The sequence below is a fragment of the Gossypium hirsutum genome, chromosome D01 (genome assembly GCF_007990345.1).
Source record: "Gossypium hirsutum isolate 1008001.06 chromosome D01, Gossypium_hirsutum_v2.1, whole genome shotgun sequence".
NCBI lineage: Eukaryota > Viridiplantae > Streptophyta > Magnoliopsida > Malvales > Malvaceae > Gossypium > Gossypium hirsutum.
In genome coordinates, this window is record NC_053437.1 from 13,419,172 (window position 1) to 13,441,121 (window position 21,950).

The 21,950-nt window shown below is 35.9% G+C and overlaps 2 protein-coding genes across 2 annotated transcripts; both read right to left on the reverse strand.

Annotated features, from left to right (window-relative positions):
- Positions 1 to 5,343: 5,343 nt before the first annotated feature.
- LOC107921735 (uncharacterized) lies at positions 5,344 to 7,211 on the reverse strand. The gene is made up of 4 exons (XM_041086346.1): positions 7,005 to 7,211; positions 6,021 to 6,156; positions 5,632 to 5,960; positions 5,344 to 5,499 (listed from the first exon to the last, which is right to left on the reverse strand). Exons 1-4 carry the CDS (start codon positions 7,209 to 7,211, stop codon positions 5,344 to 5,346), a joined length of 828 nt encoding a protein of 275 aa, XP_040942280.1.
- Positions 7,212 to 12,364: 5,153 nt separating this feature from the next.
- LOC107921736 (uncharacterized) lies at positions 12,365 to 13,582 on the reverse strand. The gene is made up of 2 exons (XM_016851555.1): positions 13,192 to 13,582; positions 12,365 to 13,107 (listed from the first exon to the last, which is right to left on the reverse strand). Exons 1-2 carry the CDS (start codon positions 13,580 to 13,582, stop codon positions 12,365 to 12,367), a joined length of 1,134 nt encoding a protein of 377 aa, XP_016707044.1.
- Positions 13,583 to 21,950: the final 8,368 nt, after the last annotated feature.

Sequence of the window (21,950 nt, forward strand, 5' to 3'; positions counted from 1 at the left end):
CATAATATTTCACTTCCCCAAAAATGAACTTGTCCTAAAAACCCATGCAATAAAATTTAAAAGGATATTCAATTGTTTAATTCAGATGAAGAAATCGCAGCCCAATACGTTAGGGCACAATTTCTCAAAATTTTAAACATTGAATATTACCTTTATTATTTTTTTAGAAAAATTCTCATCTTGAAAAAAACGTGTCATATCCAATGTGTTAGGACACAACGTATTGAATTCCCGATAATGAGTTTTATTTATGTTTTTTGATTAAAGAGCATTCTCGATTATTTAGATTCAACGAAGAAAATTAGAACCCAATACGTTAGGGCTCAATCTTCTCGAAGACCCCAAATACCGAATATTGCCTTTATTTTTCAAAATTTTCTCTTTTATGAATTTGGATAAAAATTGATGAAATGCTAAATTGGATATACGAATAAATGCCGCATTAATAAATGACTATTATGGATACAATAATGTGAGCTTAAATAATGCGAGTAATAGCAACAAAATAAATAAATAAAAGGAAAAATCAATATCATGCAAAATAGCAAGTATACAAGCAAATAAAATTAAACATTCCTTTAAAATAATAATAAAAATGTAAATAATTGAATAAAGAAAATGGATAAAATTGTAAAAACATAAAAAGATATATAGGTATGTATACATATGTATATTAAAATTATAATGTATAAAAAGTATATATATATGAGTATGTATTAATGTGTTTGTGAAAATGAAAATACGTATATAGATATATATAGATATGTAAACAAATTATAAACTATGTATAAAAAATATAAGGGTGCATATATAAGCTATAAAAATATGTACGTATCTACGTATATATAGATTATAAAAATGTATGTATGTATATATATGTATGTATATATGTATATATAAATTACAAAGTATAAAAATATATAAATAAGTTTATATAAATCAAAGATACGCATGTATATATGTGATTAAATCTAAAATTAAATGGTATAAATGAGTAAATAACAATAATGATGATATAATAATAATAATAATAATAATAATAATAATAATAAGATTAAAAGATATTTAAGCTTAGATAAATGAATAAAATAACAATAATAACGATAATAATACAGAAATAATAGCATAATATAATAACGTAATAGTGAGGAATAAATAAAATATAACTGAATTAATTAATAAAATAACAAAATAACATAACAAAGACTAATTTTGAGACTAATACAAAGATTTGGGGAAAAATCCAAACAAAAAGAAAGAAAAGGACCAATCTGAACACGCGAGTAGCATGGAGGGACTGAAAGGATAATTTTTCCTTTCCGCTAAAACGACATCGTTCAGTTAAGGGCCAAATTGAAAGCGCAACAAATTGTGGGGTGCAATTGAAAACGATAAAAACACTTAATTGAAAAATCACTAAAAAGCAGAAGGACTAAAAGGGTAAATAAACCAAATCTCAAAAACACGCGGATCCTTCCCCTAGGTCGAGTCACCGCGCGAGTCGAATGGCACGAAACGGCGTCGTTTTAGGCATCTGGGGACAACAACAAAATGGTACCGTTTTGGTACCCTATAAAAGCCCCAAAATTCCAAAAAAAAGTCATTTTAACCCTTCACACACACAAAAAAAAAGAAAGTCTTAACAAAAATTCTCTCCTCCAGTCCCTCAATCCGGCCTTGGTCCGGCCACAGCTCCGGTCACCGATCACTGCGTACGGTGGCTGGAACAGGCTAAAATTTCTGATCTGATTCCTTTAAAGCCCTTAAACCCGAATCTACCCCCAAAATCTCCAAAATATTAACAAAAAGGCCCCGAATCTCAAGAAACCTTTCGGTTTCCAACCACCTATCATCGGAGGTGTTTCCCTCGGCCGTCCTCGGTAGCGAAGACCCTGATCTAGGTCAGAGTTTTTTTGTTTATTTACTTTCGTATGCTAAAAAAATATATATAAAAAAAACAATAGGCTAGTGAAAATAAAAAAAAACTAAAAATATCAACCTTGAACTGAACTTTTTCTCTTGTATTAGATTCTTCGAAATGCGTGTGTAAAAAATATACATGGTTGATGCGGCCTTTTATAGCCAATTTACATGCTGCTTATGTTTGCTTTTTCTTTTGCTTCTGTGTCTGTCTTCCTTTATTCTTGTTTGCAGATTTTGGCAAGGTCAACGGGCATTGGAAGAATAACCTTGGCCCTTTTGGTGCAAAGCCGGTAGTGTCTGTCACGCTTCGGGCGTCGAGTGCGCTGCAAAGGCATGAGGGGACGTACGGCGCACTAGGGCTGTTTGGTTGTGGGTTGAATTGGGCTAGGGTTTTGCCATCTTGGGCCGTACTAGGCCTAGCATGTAATTGGGCTTGTTATGGGTGTTTCGGGGCAAGTATTTGGATTGTTTAATATATCTCTTTTTTTAGGGGTTTTATTTATTTTGACTTTGGGTGTTGGGTCTTATTGGGCCCCAGTCTAAATTGGCCCACTACAACTGCCCCTCTTTGCTCATTATCGTGTAACAAGAATGGAGCAAAGGCTTTTAAGAAATGGCCAATTTTGCTCGGTTTCACCGAGTCTTGGCTTCTTTTGGTGCTTCAGGTGGCTTCATTCCAGTTGATTGCGTCTTGTTGCTTCGATCCCCTTCACGGCAACTTCAGAGAGATGGGATTAGTAGCTTCAATCTGCTCTACTGCAATTGCTCCACTGCAACTTTAGGGAAATAAGGTTTGTGATTTTAATCTACTCCATGCTTCAACCTACTCCGCTGCAACTTCAGGGAAATAAGATTCAACATGATAAGAACCACTATCTATTGTCTGCTCTACTACAACTTTAGAGACACACGACTTGTTGTTTTTGGTCTACTCCACTGCATCTTCAGGGAAATAAGACTTGTATCCTCAACCTGCTCCACTGTAACTTCAGGGAAATAGGATTCGTAGCCGATCTACTCTACTGCATCTTCAAGAAGATACGACTGGATGTGATTTGCTCTACTTCAACTTCAAAAAGATAAGGTTTGTGGCTTTAATCTGTTCCACTGCAACTTCAGGGAAATAGGATTCGTAGCCGATCTGCTCCACTGCAACTTCAAGGAGGTAAGGTTTGTGGTTTTAATCTACTCCATACTTCAACTTACTCTGCTGCAACTTTAGGGAAATAAGATTCGGCATGATAAGAACCGCTATCTACTGTCTGCTCCACTACAACTTTAGAGAGACACGACTTGTTGTTTTCAGTCTACTCCACCGCATCTTCAGGGAAATAAGACTTGTATCTTCAACCTGCTCCACTGCAACTTCAGGGAAATAGGATTCGTAGCCGATCTGCTCCACTGCATCTTCAGGGGGGTAAGATTTGTAACTTCGCTGATCTGTTCTTTGGGAAATATGACCTGCATAATCCATTTATGGATCTATTGATGCCTAGTGTTTAGGATGTCATGATCAAAATGAACAAAATGCTCCTAACTAGATGTGCATGTATTGTATGTGCATGAATGCAGAATGTTATGAGAATGGTCCCTTTTTAATGCTAGGATTGTCATTACTTGTCATTCATCCAGTTTTTAATCATTGATGCCTTCTTATTCAGCTAGCATCTTCAACAGAAAAAGCCAAAGAAATAGTCGCAACTTAGACTAATCTTTCTCAAATGCTTCCAACCTCTAGGTTTGGTTAGTTTTAAACAATAGTCTTGTCTCAGGTCCTCATACTATTTAGAAGCAGTCAAAGTAATATGCAGAACTTCTTTTTCTTGAATATTATCAGTCCATTAATCGTTATTTCAATAAAAATGGTTGAAAAAAATTATCAAAATGGACCAGATGAAATTTTGTTGAGAGAAAAGCTTTAAACAAATAAACCAATAGCAAATCTTGCTGAGACACGAAATAAATAAGATGAAAAAGATTATCGCCATGGATAAGATGGAAATTTATTGAGAGCAAAGCTCTAAATGAACAAATTAATCAAGATAGAAAATTTTGCTAAGATACAAAAATGAATAATATGAAAGTAGGTGCTCTAGATATTGTAGCATGAGTTTTTCCGCACAAACCCATTGAGGATCCTTTTGACCTTGATACATGTTTAAAAGTCCTAGAAGACTCTGTTAACGTCCCAAGATGTAACGTCTCTCCTTTTTGCTAATTCAGGGAGGACAAGACTAATACATGCCCCACCTTTGATCAAAATTTGAATTGTCTATTTTTGGGTTTTCGATTCAAGACCCCTTTGGTCTCAAGGCGCCCTTTGCGGGTTTTCGTCTTAGCCTCTCCCTTCTCTTCTTTCTCTCTCTTTTTTTTAGGTGAAATATTTCTTGACTGAATCTGAATTCACAGGATTAGGCAAATTCTTACCATCCATCACGGTCAGAATCAACGATCCTCCAGAAAAGGCTTTCTTTACCACATAAGGTCCTTCCCAATTTGGCATCCACTTTTCTCTAAAGTCTTTTTGTATGGGGAGGATTTTCTTCAGTACCAAGTCTCTTTCATGGAATTCCCTAGGATGAACCTTTTTTTTTGTAAGCTCGCATCATTTACCTTTGGTACATTTGACCATGACGTATAGCTCATAACCTCTTTTCTTCGATCAAATTCAGTTGATCATATCAGGATTGAATCCATTCCGCTTCATCTAGTTTCAGTTCTGATAAAACTCGGAGGGAAAGAATCTCTACCTCAATGGGCAAAACTGCCTCCATTCCATACACCAATGAGAAAGGTGTTGCCCCGATAGAGGTTTTGATAGATGTTCGATAGGCAAAAAGGGCAAATGGTAGCTTCTCGTGCCAATCCTTGTAAGTCTCAGTCTTCTTCCCCACAATCTTCTTGATGTTTTTATTGGTCGTTTCTACCGCGCCATTCATTTTTGAGAGATATGGTGATGAGTTGTGGTGTTTGATCTTGAATTGATTACAGACCTCCGCTATCGTGCTGTTGTTCAAGTTTAATGCATTGTCAGATATAATCCTTTCTGGCATCCTGTACCGATATATGATCTCTTTTTTTAGGAATCTGTTAACTCCTAACTTCGCAACATTGGCGTAAGAAGTGGCTTCTACCCACTTAGTAAAGTAATCAATAACTACGAATATGAACCGATGCCCATTTGAAGCCTTTGGCGAGATTGGCCCAATGACATCCATGCCCCACATAAAGAAAGGCCATGGAGAAGTCATGACATGGAAAGGTGAAGGAGGCACATGAATCTTGTCTCCATAAATTTGGCATTTATGGCATTTCTTGGCATATTTGATGCAATATCCTTCCATTGTGGACCAATAATATCCAAATCTCATGATTTGTTTTGCCATTGTGAAACCATTGGTGTGCATTCCACAAACTCCCTCATGGACCTCTTCCAAGATTTGCTTGGCCTCTACAGCATCCACGCATCTTAGCACCTCTTCTATATAAGATCTCTCCATCTAAGACATAATCATTGGCCAACCTTCTTAATGTCCTTTTTTCATTCTCAGTCGCTTGGCCGGGATACTCACGATTCTTTACATATCGCAGTATGTCATGATACCAAAGGTGATCATCTTTTTCTTCTTTATCGTCAATATTGCAGCAATGGGCTGGAGCCTCATAAATACTTATTTGGGTAGGCTTCACGTCTTCTTGTTTATTTACCTTGATCATAGAGGCTAATGTAGCCAATGCGTCGGCTAGCTGATTCTCATCCCGAGGGAGATAACATAAGGTAATGTCTTCAAACTCCTCAATTAATTCTAGGACCAGCTTTCGGTAATTAATCAATTTGGAGTCTCTTGCCTTCCACTCGCCTTTGAGCTGATAAATTACCAATGCAGAATCTTCATACACTTCTAACACTTTGATTTTGCGCTCAATAGCTGTACGAATTCCTATGATGCATGCTTCATATTCCACCATGTTATTGGTGCAGTCAAAATCTAATTTGCTAGTGAATGGAGAATGCTCACCATCGGGAGATACCAAGACTGCCCCAATCCCATTACCCACAGCATTTGAAGCTCCATCAAAATTCAGCTTTCAAGGACCATTTTCTCGAAATTCATTTTCTGCGGTTGCAACACACATCAAATCCTCATTCGGTAAATCAAAGTTTAGTTGTTCGTAATCTTCCAGAGCTCTACTGGCCAGAAAATCTGCTATTGCACTCCCTTTTACTGTCTTCTAGTTCACATAGACTATATGAAATTCTTATAGAAGAATCTGCCATCGGGCCATTCTTCTATTCAGAGCAGTCGACTCCATCATGTATTTTAGAGGGTCCAGTTTGGAGATTAACCAGGTTGTATAGTACAACATGTATTGTCTCAATATTCGAGTCGTTCAGATCAGGGCGCAACATAATTTCTCAATTGGCGAATATCTTGTTTTGCATTCAATGAACTTTTTGCTGAGATAGTAGATCGCTCTTTCTTTTCATACTGTTTCATCATGTTGGCCAAGCACGCATCCCATAGAGTTTTCGAATATTGCCAAATACAGTATTAGCAGTTTGTCTGGGCTAGGCGGCATTAGCACTGGGCATTAGACAAGTAATGTTTAACTTTTTCAAAAGTTTTCTGACACTCTTCATCCCATATACCTGGGTTACGTTTCTTAAGGAGACGAAATATGGGGTTACATTTCTCAGTTAACTGTGAAATGAACCGAGCGATATAGTTCAGTCTCCCTAGAAAACCTCAAACTTCTTTTTGAGCACGCGGTGGGGATAGCTCTTGTATAGACTTTACGTTGTCTGGATCGATCTCAATTCCTTTCTCACTGACCATGAACCCCAGTAATTTTTCTGATCTGGCCCCGAAGGTGCATTGCACTGGATTTAGCTTTAACTAGAATTTTCTTAACCTTATGAACAATTTTCTAAGGACTTGCACATGTTCTGTTTCTGTTCTAGACTTTGCAATCATGTCATCGACATAGATTTCTATCTCTTTATGCTTCATGTCATGGAACAAGGTTACCATGGCTCTCTGATATGTTGCTCCCGTATTTTTTAGTCCAAATGGCATCACCTGGAAGCAGAAAGTTCCCCATATCATTATGAAGGTGATCTTCTCCATGTCTTCAGGATACATCCTAATTTGGTTGTAGCCGGAGAAACCATCTATAAAAGAGAATAGTGAGTAACCGGCCGTGTTGTCTACTAAGGTATCAATATGGGGCAACGGGAAGTTATCCTTGGGACTGGCTTTGTTTAGATCTCTGTAGTCCACACACATTTGCACTTTCCCATCTTTCTTAGGAACAGGAACTATGTTGGCTACCTATTCTGAATACTTGACCACCTGTAAGAAACTGGCATCAAATTACTTCTTAACTTCTTCTTTTATTTTCAACAAGACATCAGGTCTCCTCCTTCGGAGTTTTTGCTGACCTGGTTTGTATTCTTTCTTTATGGGGAGTTGGTGTACCACTATATCAATGTTTAACCCGGGCATGTCTTAATAGGACCATGTAAAGACATCCTTGAATTCTTGGAGTAACTCGATGAAATCTCACTTCGTCTCTGCATCAATGCAAGCTCCAATTTTCACTTCTTTTCCCTCCTCTAAGCTTACAACTTCCACCAACCCTTTATAAGGTTGGATCTGTATTTCTTCTTGTTCTACCATTCTTAACAAGTCAGAAGATAAGTTACAGCCTCGATCATATTCAAAATCCTGAGAATCCTCTATACCCATGTCTTGCTGAAAAGGGGACTCTGAGTTAGTAGCAATGTCACTCACATCATTAATATCTGGGGACCTGTTATTGAGATGAAAGGAGGTTCAAAGAAAAAGAATCTAAGAATAATTATATGCATGGTATGTTTATAAATGGAATGGAAATAACAAAAGAATATTTCCTTAAAATGAGACTGAACGATATATTTATCGAAATAAAAATTTAGACTTATGCCTTTTACAAAAGATTCTTGTTACTCCCAGGCTCAGAGAAACAAGTGTGTTCTTGAATATTACACTAAATCATTTTTAAAAGTTACAGGGATCTCCTCGGCAATCCAATTTTTCAAAACACTTCCCGGCTTATAAGGGAGAATGCCCGATGAATTCTCTTCTTCCAGTTCCTCCTTGGATATAGCGTTAATGCTCAAAATCCCTAACATCTCTTCTGCAATTCCTTTTCTTGACGCTTTTCGTTTAGGGTGAATAGTTTCCTTTGACACAAATGTTTGGGATATGTGGGGGAAGGTCATGGGTTCCTACTTTGTTTCCTCCCCACTCAAACGTGCTCTTCTCATTTGCTGCTTCTTTTTTTACTCTTTCCTCTTTCACTTTGCATCTAGTTTATATCCCAAGCCAAAACAGTCTCGTTTGTTAGCTAATTTGGGTACCTCCACCATCCCTTGGAGATATTTCCCAAGTCCTTTTCCAGGTATGGCTCCTTTTTCTACCGTCATCTGCAGTCTCATTCTTGTTGTTTTAGAAATTCTAGGTATGGGGATCTTATTCTCTTCAATAATGAAGGTCGCGTTTACAAACTCCAATGATCGAAAGAGTATTCGATTGCTTCCTCTTCTGTCCCTATGTACGGTGTGTCACTAGTTACAGACGCAATGATGTCCTCCTCTGTATTGATCGTCACCAGCCGACCCTCTGTTACCAATTTTAACTTTTGGTGCAATGACGTAGGTTACTGATTCTGTAGAATGAATCCAAGGCCTCCCTAACAAACAATTGTAAGATGGCTTGATATCCATTACTAGGAAATCTACCGCGTACGTACTTGGGCCGACTAAGATGGGTATCTCAATCCTTCCCATTACTCTTCTTTCAGTACCATCGAACGCCCGCATTATATTCTGGCATGTTTTCACGTGTGAGCTATCCACCGGTAACCTATTCAAGGTGGATAAGGGTAAGATGTTTAGGGTTGATCCATTATCGATTAGTACCCCGAGCAATGTATACCCCTTGCAGCGAGTTGTGATATGCAGAGCTTTGGTCGATCACATACCTCCGAGTGGTATTTCATCGTCATTGAAGAAGATAAAGTTATCAGCGCTTATATTACCAACCAGACGGTCTAATTTGTTGACGGAGATATCATTAGCGATGTAAGTTTCCTTTAATACTTTGATCAACGTGCTACGATGTACCTCCGAGTTTAAGAGTAACGCTAGTATTGAGATACGAGCCGGTTGTTTATGCAGCTGCTCTACAATGCTGTATTCGCTATGCTTCAGAAATTTTAGAAACTCCCTAGCTTCATTCTTCGTTACCCGCTTGTTGACAGGTGATTCAAGTTGCACCGTCATTTCCTTCTTCTGTTCGACTAATAAGGCTTTTCCTTTTACAGGCTCAGTTTTTGAAATTGTTGGATCGTAACGCTTTCCGATACGTGTGTAAAAACTATCATCATTGCTCTCTTCTGAAGCATTTATCGGGTTCTCCTCTTCTGGATTTGTTACGTTACAGTCATAATTCCAAGAAACCCTTTTGTTATCCTTATAAGAAAAGGGTACAGGTATTTGGATTATGAATTTTGGTGGCATTTGTATTCCTGCTTTATTGATCTTTGGCCGTGAAGTAATCACCACTGGGTGATTGATCTTCTAGAACCTTTCTGTGGGTCCCTCTTTTGAGGCGCAGACCTCTCTTTCTTCACATCCATTGATTTCTTCATAAAATTCTATCTCCATATTATCCATCAGATTTTGTACATGGTCCTGAACTCTACACATTTCTGGATATTATGACCCTCATCGGCATGGAAGTCACAGTATGTTCCTACCTCTTTAGGTTTTTCACCTGAATCTCGTGTGATTAGGCCCCTACATACCATCTGTTCCCAAACACATTTCATTGGGGTTCTTACCTCCATCACATCTGCCTTAATTCTCCTACTTCCACCCTCGGCAACCGCATTTACCTCTTTGTCCGAATGATTAGGTAACGGGTTTCCTGCTACGTTAGGTCCAGAGGGGTCACCAAACTTTACAATACCCATTTTAATGAGTCTTTCGACCACCTTCTTGAATGCGGTACAATTCTCAATCGAATGCCCCGTTATCCCTGCATGATATTCGAATTGAGCGTTTGTGTCATACCACTTAGGGAACAGGGGTTGTATGGGTTTCAAATAAAAAGGGGTTACCATATGAGCATCAAACAGATTTTGATACAGCTCATTATAAGTTATCAGGATAGGCGCAAACTGGGGTCTTTCTGACCTCAAATTGGGCTCTTGCCTCGGGGGGCCTTGATGATTAGTAGCTACCGTCCTTGGTGGGTCAATGGTAATTGGCTTTGAGTGTCCCTTGTTGTATACACTCACATTGTTTACCTCGCCTTCTTTCTTCCTCGTGGCCAGTCTTTTAAAGTTTTCCCCCGCATCTATTTTACCACTTCTTACTGCATTTTCGATCATTTCACCAGTCATCACTATGTCTGAGAAGCTCTTAGTGGCACTTCCCAACATGTGATTGATGAATGGGGCTTTTAAAGTATTGATGAAAAGCATTGTGGTTTCTTTTTCCAAAAGAAACTGCTGGACTTGAGTTGCCACCTCTCTCCACCTCTGGGCGTACTGCCTAAAATTTTCATTTTGTTTCTTCTCCATGTTTTGTAGCGTGATCCTATCGGGCGTCATGTCCGTTACGTGGCTCTATTGTCTCATAAAAGCTTGTGCCAAATCTTTTCATGAGCTAATTTGGGCACGACTCAGCTGGTTATACCATTTGGCCGCAGCTCCGATCAAATTGTCTCGGGAACAGTGAATTAACAATTGATCATTGTCGATATATCCCGTCATCCTTCGATAGAACATGGTGATATGGGCTTCCAGACAGCTAGTCCCGTTGTATCTTTCGAATTTTGGCATTTTCAACTTAGGCGGGAGAACTAAGTCAGGGACCAAACTCAAGTCTTTGCCATCGATCTTGCAATGGTAATCGGTATTTTCCATTGCTTTAAACTTCTCCTCTAGCCACCTACACCTATCTTCAAGTTGCTTAGGTAAATCCACCATTGCCTTCTCTACTTCCGCTACATCGTCCAAATTAGGGACAATGAGGTTGGTTGGATTATCTCCTAGGTTGGAACCCAAGCCTGTTTGAAAGTTCATGGGTGCCGAGGTGCCAACTTGGTATTGAGGCCTAATGTGAACAGGCATTCCTTGTGGACATATATCCGGTTGTGCTTGAGTGTTCATTGGAGTGAAACCTGGAGGATAAAAAAGGTCCTCATGACGAACTCCTAGATTGATTACAAGGCTCTTTCCTTTATCAGCCAATAATTGTGTCAGTTGGCTCATCACAGTTCTTTGGGATTCTAGCGCGTCTTGTTGGATTTTATCCAATTGTTATTGCATCTTATCTTGCATTTCTTTTTGTATTTGTTCCAACTTTTCTAATCGTTGATCCATTGCTTTTGTTTTCTTTGCCGTAAGGATGTTCCAGGATAACTGTCTTAATTTTAGTTTATTAGGGTCTTTTTATTATACTTGATGCATATAATGTAATGCAAATGAATGAAATGAATACAAAAAAAGGTATTAACTCTGATTCAATTTTTATTAGAAAAACTTTACTAGAAAATAGATTTCTTTACATAAGATAGATTACATATATGACTTTGCCTTTATACTCCAAGCCTTGACCTTCCTAAGAAGCCAAGCTAACTCTCGGCCTCGGTCCGATTCTGACTCATACTTCAAACTTAATACATCAGCCTGAACTACTAGGGTTTGTAGATGATCGGCTGCTTCGCGTACTTGGGCCACCGCCTCGCCCATAATATAGTCCCTTTCTCTAATATGATCTTGAGACCGATGGAATTGCTCTTTCTACTGTCCATTACTCCTCTTAAGAAGCTCTATTCGGAGCTCGCCATTGTGCAATGTGTCCTCAAGCTCTCCTATCTTTCCTCGCAATTCTTCGATTTTGCTTAGGCTTGCTTTTAACTCAACTGCGGAATTATGACTACGGTGTTGGTGAAGCAACTTTTCTAACTCTGTTATTCGAGCTTTTAACTCTGCTTTCTCATTTTGGCATTCCCATTGACTCTTTTCCAAAGTAACTTCCCAAGCTCGAGCATCTTGGAACCTCTTCTCTCATTGATTGATTTTTGCCTTTTCCTTTTGGATTTCCTATCGACATTGCTCCGACGTCTTACCCAAACCAGTCGTTCTTATTGACCTACGCAACTTCTTGTAATCCACCTTCAAGCTATCCAAATCTTCCTCAGCCTTATTTTTTTCCTTTTCTCCATTTGTTAGTTTCTAACTTTTGAACGTCGAAATCTAGTCCTAGCTGCATTTTTTCTTCCTCTAATTGTGTTATTTTCTTTCCCAACTCCAAATTCCTCTTTTCAAAATCCCGTCTTATGATTTATATTTCAAACGGGACCACTTGCAAATAATCTCCTATTGGTCAAGCATCTTCTTCTCTTAGCCTGGGGATATTGTCATTGACCCTCTTATTCCACCACTCGTTATACTCGGAGGTCACCATTGGCCCAACGGCAAGTTTCTTCATTCGGTGAATTTGCTTCCAAGCATTGGTCACTTCTCGAATACTTTTCTTGTACCCATCATATTTATATGAAAACTCACTCTGGGCTAGTCCTTGGGTTGCAGGTATGAACTGTCTCGACCTATACTGTTTTAATACCAACAACGCCGCATAACCGACAGCTCCCCAAATCCCAAGTAAAGGGACCCAATCGAAGTTTCCACATCGATACAAGATCTCCTCGGGCACCATCCAATGAGCTTTCCATTCAACATCTCCGTCTTTGAGATTTTGAATAATCGCCATCCACTTTTCCATGGTAATGTTGTCACGTCTTGGCGTCGCTGCTACTTCTTTTAATAGGGAATAGTTCTCAGAAAATACTGGATAGGAGACTTTGTCCACTTCCCAGAAGTGACTGTGGAACAATACTAGTAAAAGCTGTGCACATCCAATGAATCTTCCCTCACCCGTGCTTCGACACGTACTCAAAGATTTGAACGTTTCGGCCAAAATTTCTGGGACAGGTGTGACTCTCTTGTCTAGTTGATCAAACAAATCTGTGACAGCTTCATCAATGTACCCCAACGCTCGAGGAAAAATTATTAGCCCGTAAATGCTCAAAGCAAAAACATTGACCCTCTTCTTAGTATCAGGATGTACTAAAATCAAATCACGCAGACTCTTCCAATGGATACATTTGCTATCTCCCTTTTGTTTGACCCGTGCTGAGACCTATTGCTCACTCATTGCTAAGATATTCATTAACTTTTTTACAAAAGTCGGGATGTTGACAGCTTTAGAATAGACCTTATCTACTTGAATCATTGGGCAACGTAGCAGAGCCGTATATTCCTCTATAGTAGGTACCAAGTCTACTTCCCCAAAAGTGAAGCAGCTATAAGCAGAATTCCAAAACTGGGCCAGAGCTCGAAACAAATGCTCGTCCACCTTAACATCCAACAAATAAGGCAAATCACCGTAATTATAGTAAAATAACTGTTTGGTTTCATCTTCCCATTGGACCCATATTTCTTTCAACTCTCGAAGATTGTTCTGTGTTACGTTGATATAAATGAAGTCCCATAATTCTGATATATGCCCTTTCGACAAGCTATCACCCTTCTCAAGTTGCATTTTTTCTGATCATATTCGGACAACCGCATTATTTTTCACTTTATCAAGAAATTCATTTTCCATGATAAGCCTTCTGTCTAATAACCGAATGTGAGTCAATGCCTTTTATAATGAAATGCCATGTAGTCAAAATGCCATGCAGCGAAAACAAAACACAACAAGTCAGTGTCATGTATAACAATAAGATTCAATACAAACAAGAAGTAATAAAACGTCTAATTGGGTGACCACTAGAGTTCGGCATAGTTCTACCTGGGGCAAGTTCCTAAGGTTTACTATATGTGGTTCAAATTTTAGGGAAAAGGTACCTGAACCAGTAGATTCCTCGATCCTCACCCGTTATAGGCTCCTACGGACCGAGTTCAGTTCAGGGGGATACATTTCCCTATGGCTGCACGGAGATGAAAATCTCACGAAGACATAGGTACGGATGTATCCCGAAAGCGATCCACTATCCTGCACAGAGGTGAAAACCTCACGAAGGACTAGTTTCTCGCTCTCACTTAAGAGGTATGACCCGCGGTCATGCAATGCAATGTGTAGTACTATCAAAAGGCTTAAATAAAAGTAAACATATTGAATACCACAAAAATAACTGACGAAATGTAATGAAAGGATCGTATGTTTAAATTAAGTTTTCAATTTTGGACAAAAAGACAAAAAAATAATCAACTCGTGGCTTGACTCTCCTATTTTTAGTCCCCAGTGGAGTCGCCAAGCTGTTAACACCATTTTTTTGATAAAACGTGGTCGACTTGGATTTGAAAATGAAAACGAATATAGGAGTCGCCACCAATCTTTTTTGATGAGGTGTGATCGGACTACCTTGTAAAACGATTGTTTTTAATAAATGGTTTAGGTTTATTAAAACAATGCTTTTGGTCTACAAAATTCAGAAAAATAGGTTCGGGATTCGGTTACGCACGAGGAAGAATTAGCACCCTCGTAACGCCCAAAATTGGTACCTAGTTGATTAATTAATGTCTTAGTGTCAAAGATTGAAAACTTTAAAGAGATTTAAAATATGATCATTTATTAAAAACTGATATAAATCAAATTACATGTTAAGTCCCTCTCATTTCGGAGAGAGAAAACATTATACCCAATGAGTTAGGGAATAATATTTCACTTCCCCAAAAATGAACTTGTCCTAAAAACTCATGCTATAAAATTTAAAAGGATATTCAATTATTTAAGTCAGATGAAGAAATCGCAGCCCAATACGTTAGGGCTTTATTATTTTAAACATTGAATATTGCTTAGATAAATGAGATTAAAAGATTAAAAGATATTTAAGCTTAGATAAATGAATAAAATAAAATTAATAACGATAATAATACATAAATAATAGCATAATATAATAACGTAATAGTGAGGAATAAATAAATAAAATATAACTGAATTAATTAATAAAATAACAAAATAACATAAAAAAGACTAATTTTGAGACTAATACAAAGATTTGGGGAAAAATCCAAACAAAAAGAAAGAAAATGACCAATCTGAACACGCGCGTAGCATGGAGGGACTGAAAGGATAATTTTTCCTTTCCTCCAAAACGACAGCGTTTAGATAAGGGCCAAATTGAAAGCACAACAAATTATGGGGTGCAATTGAAAACGATAAAAACACTTAATTAAAAAATAACTAAAAAGCGGAAGGACTAAAAGGGTAAATAAACCAAATCTCAAAAACATGCGGATCCTTCCCCTGGGCCGGGTCATCGCGCGGGTCGGATGGCACAAAATGGCGCCGTTTTAGGCATCTGAGGACAACAACAAAACGGTACCGCTTTGGTACCCTATAAAAGCCCCAAAATTCCAAAAAAAATTCATTTTAACCCTTCACACACACAAAAAAAGAAAGTCTCAACAAAAATTCTCTCCCCCAGTCCCTCAATCCGGCTATAGCTCCGGTCACTGACCACCGCGTCGGCCACCGGCCGTCGGTGACGGTTCCGCCGAATGCGGTGGCCGAAAAAGGCTAAAATTTCTGGTCTGATTCCTTTAAAGCCCTTAAACCCGAATCTACGCCCAAAATCTCCAAAATATTAACAAAAGGGCCCCAAATCTCAAGAAACCTTTCAGTTTCCGACCACCTATCATCGGAGGTGTTTCCGTCGGTCGTCCTCGGCAGCGAAGACCCTAATCTAGGTCAGAGTTTTTTGTTTATTTACTTTCGTATGCTAAATATATATATAAAGAAAAACAGTAGGCTAGTGAAAATAAAAAAAAAACTAAAATTATCAACCTTGAACTGATCTTTTTCTCTTGTATTAGATTCTCCGAAATGTGTGTGTAAAAAATATACATGGTTGATGCGGCCTTTTATAGCCGATTTACATGCTATTTATGTTTGCCTTTTCTTTTGCTTCTGTGTTTGTCTTCCTTGTTTCTTGTTTGCAAATTTTGGCAAGGTCAACGGGCATTGGAAGAATAACCTTGGCTCTTTTGGTGCAAAGCCGGTGGTGTCTGTCACGCTTCGGGCGTCAAGTGCGCTGCAAAGGCACAAGGGGACGTACGGCGCACTAGGGCTGTTTGGTTGTGGGTTGAATTGGGCTAGGGTTTTGCCATCTTGGGCCGTACTAGGCCTAGCATGTAATTGGGCTTGTTATGGGTGTTTCGGGGCAAGTATTTGGACTGTTAAATAGATCTCTTTTTTTTTCGGGTTTTATTTATTTTGACTTTGGGTGTTGAGTCTTACTGGGCCCCGGGCTAAATTGGCCCACTACAGAATACATATACACAAAAGCTTTAGCATTGTCTGTGCTTCCAAATATTCCACAGATTTTAAAATATAATACAAACAAAAGACATGTTGAAAATAAAAGAGATTGGTGAATCTGCACCAATAGTTGGCGAATGTACACACTTCGGTTTGCCTTTCTAGGAAGGCGAAAGTTGATGGACCAAGGATGACAAAGTGCCGAGTCCATTCTTATATGAAACTTGTCCCGTTAAAAATTGCGTGTCAGCTAGTAATGGAAATGGAAAGTAAAGCTTACAAAGGAAATAATCGATTTATGGTCTATGCATTGCCAGGGAGGGATAGGTAAGGCCTCGAAGCTTTTTAAATTTCAGTGATGATATTGGAGAAATGGGAGAATTCAATGACTGTAGTCGAAGATGAGGATGACAGTGATTTTGAGGGTAAAGATATTCCAATCTTTGCTGTTCGACGTAGCCACAATCTTCTTACACATCAGCCTTCATCTTTTACGCAAACCATCGGCATTGATGTGTTTGACGAGCATGAATTCAAGTTGTAAATTCCATCACATCATTAGGGACCCATTTTAGTATGTTGAAGGGGTGCAATAGGTATACTTTTTTGTTGAACAAAAACATGTTATAAAGGTAAAAGTTGATGATATGTTGTTGGTTATATACGAACTAAAGATGCAGCATGCATTATAGCATGTCCCTAAGTAAATGTAGGAGAATTTGATCTCATAAGCATACATCAAGTAATAAGTTGTAAACCTTTAATAAATGATACTGTTAAATTATTTTGAGAATGATTATGAACAATAGAATGCTCAACATCGGTATCAATTGACATGCAATTAAAAAGATTTTGAAGTAAACTCTCATGTACCATACAAACGTACTAACTTGATCTTAGCTTTATAATTTCAGAAAAAAAAATATTATGAGATGAAAGTAAACAAGCATGTGACCATCTTGTGGATATGATGGATGAGTAAGGCCACAAAATTTTCATTATATTTTTTTTTATGGAAAATCAAGTGAGTTTAAAGGTGACTTGAAATATATTTTTAAGCCCTAGGTGAAATAATAAATTAGGCTCCTTTTAAAAATATTTATAAAATGTAATATAATAAAAGCTAAAAAGTTTTGGGGGCCTAGAAGATGAAACATTTATGGTAAAAAAAATTGAAAGTCTTAGACATTTAATTAATTTATTTTAATTTAAAATATTTTTTTCCATATTAAAAGCTGAAAAGTTTTTTTTGGGCCTCTTTCAACCTTGGTCCTTGAGCGGCTGCACTCTCAAACAACTCCCAGTGTTGGGCTTGACTTAGGTGAAGGTGAAGGTGTAATGTTCAATTTTCCTTTTGCATAGAAGTATAAAAATAAGGTTAAACTATACAAATGGTCACTTCGACTATTAGCGCATTTCTATTTTGGTCATCCAATTATAAAAAATTTCAATTTAGGTACTAACGTTTTCAATCGTTTCTATTTTGGTCACTCTTCATTAAATTGTTAAAACGTGGCCTTTTTTAATTGGTATAATAATATATTTAGTCCTCAACACTTACATATTATAACAATTTGATCCTAATTCTAAACAATTCAATAAATTTAACCTTCCATATTTATAATGTACAATTCAATATATATTTTTAATTTTTAACAATAAATCAATCTAGACCGAAACTAAACTCAAGTGTGGCTCGAATCACATACGCTGATAAGAGTGCCATACACAATAAACCTTTCTCCTCGTTAGTGTTTTCTTTTCTGCTCCCAACCTTTCAGGGGAAAAGAAATTCTAGACATTGAAGATTTAGATTAGCCGTATCAAGTCCTGCTTAGAAATGTTCTGTTTACAGATAATGCTGTTCGCCACCATTGAATATATATATTTAAAAAAAAAACTAGTTGAACATTTAGTTTTTAACTAATAAACTAGTTGAAATTATACCATAAGAATCCTGTTCATTTCCACCAAAATGAAAGGTTGTATCCCTACCAGAATCGAGTCAAAATTATTCATGCCTTGAACTTGAAATAGTTGTTGAAATAAACCCACAGCTATGGAACCCTTACAATATCATCCTCCTGCATCAAGCCATTTTTGTCTTCCAATCCCCTGATATAATTAACTCAACTCCTTTGTGTTGTTGATCGGTGAAAAAAATTTAGAACTTTTATCACCAAGTTTCATCCAAGTCGCCCTACCTTGGTCTCTTTTCTTTCAATCTCCTTATTTAAACGATTGTTTTTTATAAGCTACTTCCTCTAATGACTGATGAAACAGGTTGCTGGTCCATCTCTTCTACCTTTTGCATCAAATCATAGATAACACCTTCTCTATTTTTCTTCTTTTCATAATCCCCATGTGAATTTTCAATAATATGTGGGATAACGGTTGAACCTAGATGAACAAGTCAATCATGTTAAATTATAAAAGTTTTAGTATCTAAGCACATTGGGTGCAAAAAATTTGATCCAACCACCTTATTCTTCATGAAATATAAGTCAAATGATAAACTCAAACGTTTCTCTAATATAAACTTTCGGTTCGAAATTGTAGAGGTGATATAGATTTCTTTAAGATCTACTAAAGTATAACACATCATCAATATATAACTTTGTTCTATTTGGGAACTTAATTTGGACTCTTTCGTATCCTTCAATTACATTTGTAGGACCAGATATGGTATTAACAATAACTTCAGCTAATGTTAATGGAAAGAAATATTTACTATCAAGAAGAATTGTGTGAGTAGTACCATTGTCCACTAAGCATATGTCATCCTCCGTAATATCAAATCAATTTTGCATTTTCTTGAAATAGTGAAAGAGGCTTGATCATACTGATAATGTGTTGTAAATAAAAGAGAAAATAGAGAAAGATGAGAACAAATGTAATCAAAGTAATTCTAGTTCTAGAGGAACTAATTGGTACTAATCTTTTCTTACATCTTTTTAAGTAGAACATCTAATCAAAAATAGATATGTAAGATAAATTTAAGAAGATAATGCACAATTATGTGCACATAAAATTACATAATCCATGTGTCATTAGTATACATAAATGCCTAAATACATAATCATCCGCTACATATATGTAGAAGTGGTCTAAAAGTGGATATATTTAATGACTATATGTTTGAAAGGCAATGAAACAATAACTCTACTAATTCCTTTGACCAGCCCGGAATTGATTACATAGCTAGTAAACTTTGTATCAAGCTGCAGGCTATTATGGTCGGTACCTTTTTATTACATCCACAGTTACCGACTTTGACTCCCAGCACTCAGTTTGATTTAAAATTGGCTTGAACTCAACTGTATTAAAACTTCTTTGGTAGCAATATGAATGCAGGGTAGGGCTAAGAAAACATATTATGGAAAAGGGTTGTTTTTAAGGGATGAAGTCTGTCTTGCAATTGAAAAAATAAAGGAAATAATTAATTGATTATAGAAAGAAAATAAAAATTAAAAACACAAATGAAAGGTAGGTAGAAAGACTTTAAAGGCCATGATAAAATTAAATTCTCATTTATTATTGTTAGGTATATTAATGAATTGGTCTAGTAAATGGCCTTTAATTAGCTTTCGTGCAGCAACCATAATAAAGGTCATTATTTGACAAAGTTTAGGTGAATGCAGTTTTCAAACATTTATATGACACAACCATATTTTATTTAATTTTTTGGGACATCACTATCCCTTTTTTATGATCTGCCAACATTAAGTTAGAGTCTTGCCTTAAAAAGCCATTGGGTCGATTTTATATGGCTAAATTGTTGAGCACTCAAAGTCTTGATATTTATGACTTTTTCCCCCATTTATAGTTTCAGAATTTATACCATCTCTCTTCACTTTGTTTCCCCTTTCACTTGAATCAGGATCTTTAAAACCAATTTGTACAACACTTGAAATATTACAACTTTTAGGCTACAACCCATGCTTGCAATATTGTTTAACATTTTACCCACAATTTTGTAATTTTATCCCTTTACATATAGAAAGAAAACCTCAATATTATAAATTCAATGCAATATGTATGTCAATAGAAATCTAAAAGTTCATAGATTTTACTAGCAAGCTACAAAGGGAAATATATATGTTAAATTCTGAATTGAATATAATTTTAAAAATATTTGTGTAATATTATGATGTTCATTACTTTATTTTTAACATTTAATTAAAAGTTTATATGTTTATGTTCGTTAATGAATATTTTTAAAAAATAACATGTTTGTGAAAACATGTTAATCAACATTTTTACTAATACTTGATGATTAATAATAATATAAATAAACATATTTCTTAAAAATTATCAAATACAAACAATAATAATATTATTAATTGATTATAAAAATAAATACATAATTATATAAACAAGTTTTAAACAAATTTATTTAGGAACACAAATTAACAAAACATAACATGCCTTGTTTGTATGAAGTTCGTTCAATTCAATGAATGAGTCTTAAAATCTTATTTATGTCCATTTATTTTACTTTAATAAATAAATATAAGTATAACAAAATTCGAAGAATTCACTTACAAACAATTCAAGTTTCACCAACTTTGAAATTTCTAATATTTATTTTTTCAAAAAGATACCTCCATTTCAAATTTTGAAACATCTCTCCCTACAAATTCCCCCAACACTAAATAGGTTTAATTAAATTATTAATAGTGTAAGTAATAATTATTTTGTAAGAGAATAGTAAATTGCCTATATAAAAATAAATAGAGTTATTGGGATCCCGTAAATTGTAGGCTCATGACGTTCAACTAGCTAGCTTTCCTTAATATTCTAGCTTATCGCACTGAAATATTACAAGGAACAAGAGCATAACTTGTGGCATTTCTATTTATGTGTATTCCCTGTAATGAATTTTTTGGTCGTTCAATTTTACAAAAAAATTATTTTAATTCTATTTAATTTCTTTTAGTCTTTAAATTTATGTTTTTCTATCAAATCACTCCAAAATTGAATAGAAAAGTTGACGTTTTTTAAACTTTACTGATATGTCATGCATTTAATTAATTTTTAAAAAAATTATAAAAAGAAAAGAAAAGATAAAAATTATTTTTAAAAATTAAGAATCATTATCGTTATTTTAAAAGTATAAAAAATCTTTTTAGTGTTTTTAAATTTTAAAAAATTAATTAAATGAAGACATGTTAACCATGTGTATATGATGTTAACAGAGTTAAAAATTATTAATTTTTCATCCATTTTGAGTGATTTGACAAAAACTACAAGTTTAAAAGCTAAAAGAGGCGAAAAAATTAAATGGAGGACTAAAATGACTTTTTTATAAAGTTTGAGGACCAAAATGAATTACCAACAATTTATGTATCCATAATAAGTAGGATGATACCATCAAATCAAATTTCTTTTAAATATATATATTTATATTAAGGTTTCATCATTTAATTCACTTATAATACATTATACACTCCCAAAATCAAATATATCTCCAAACTATTAAACTATAAACAATTAAACTATAAACAAGGCCTTAAATAGTTTGAAACATAATCCAAGTACATAATAAAAAGAGAAAAAATTGCTCAAAAACAAAGAGAAAATTAAGAATTGCCATGTAGTTTAAGGTTTTTTTTAAAAAAAAGAAGTTAAAACACAAAATAAA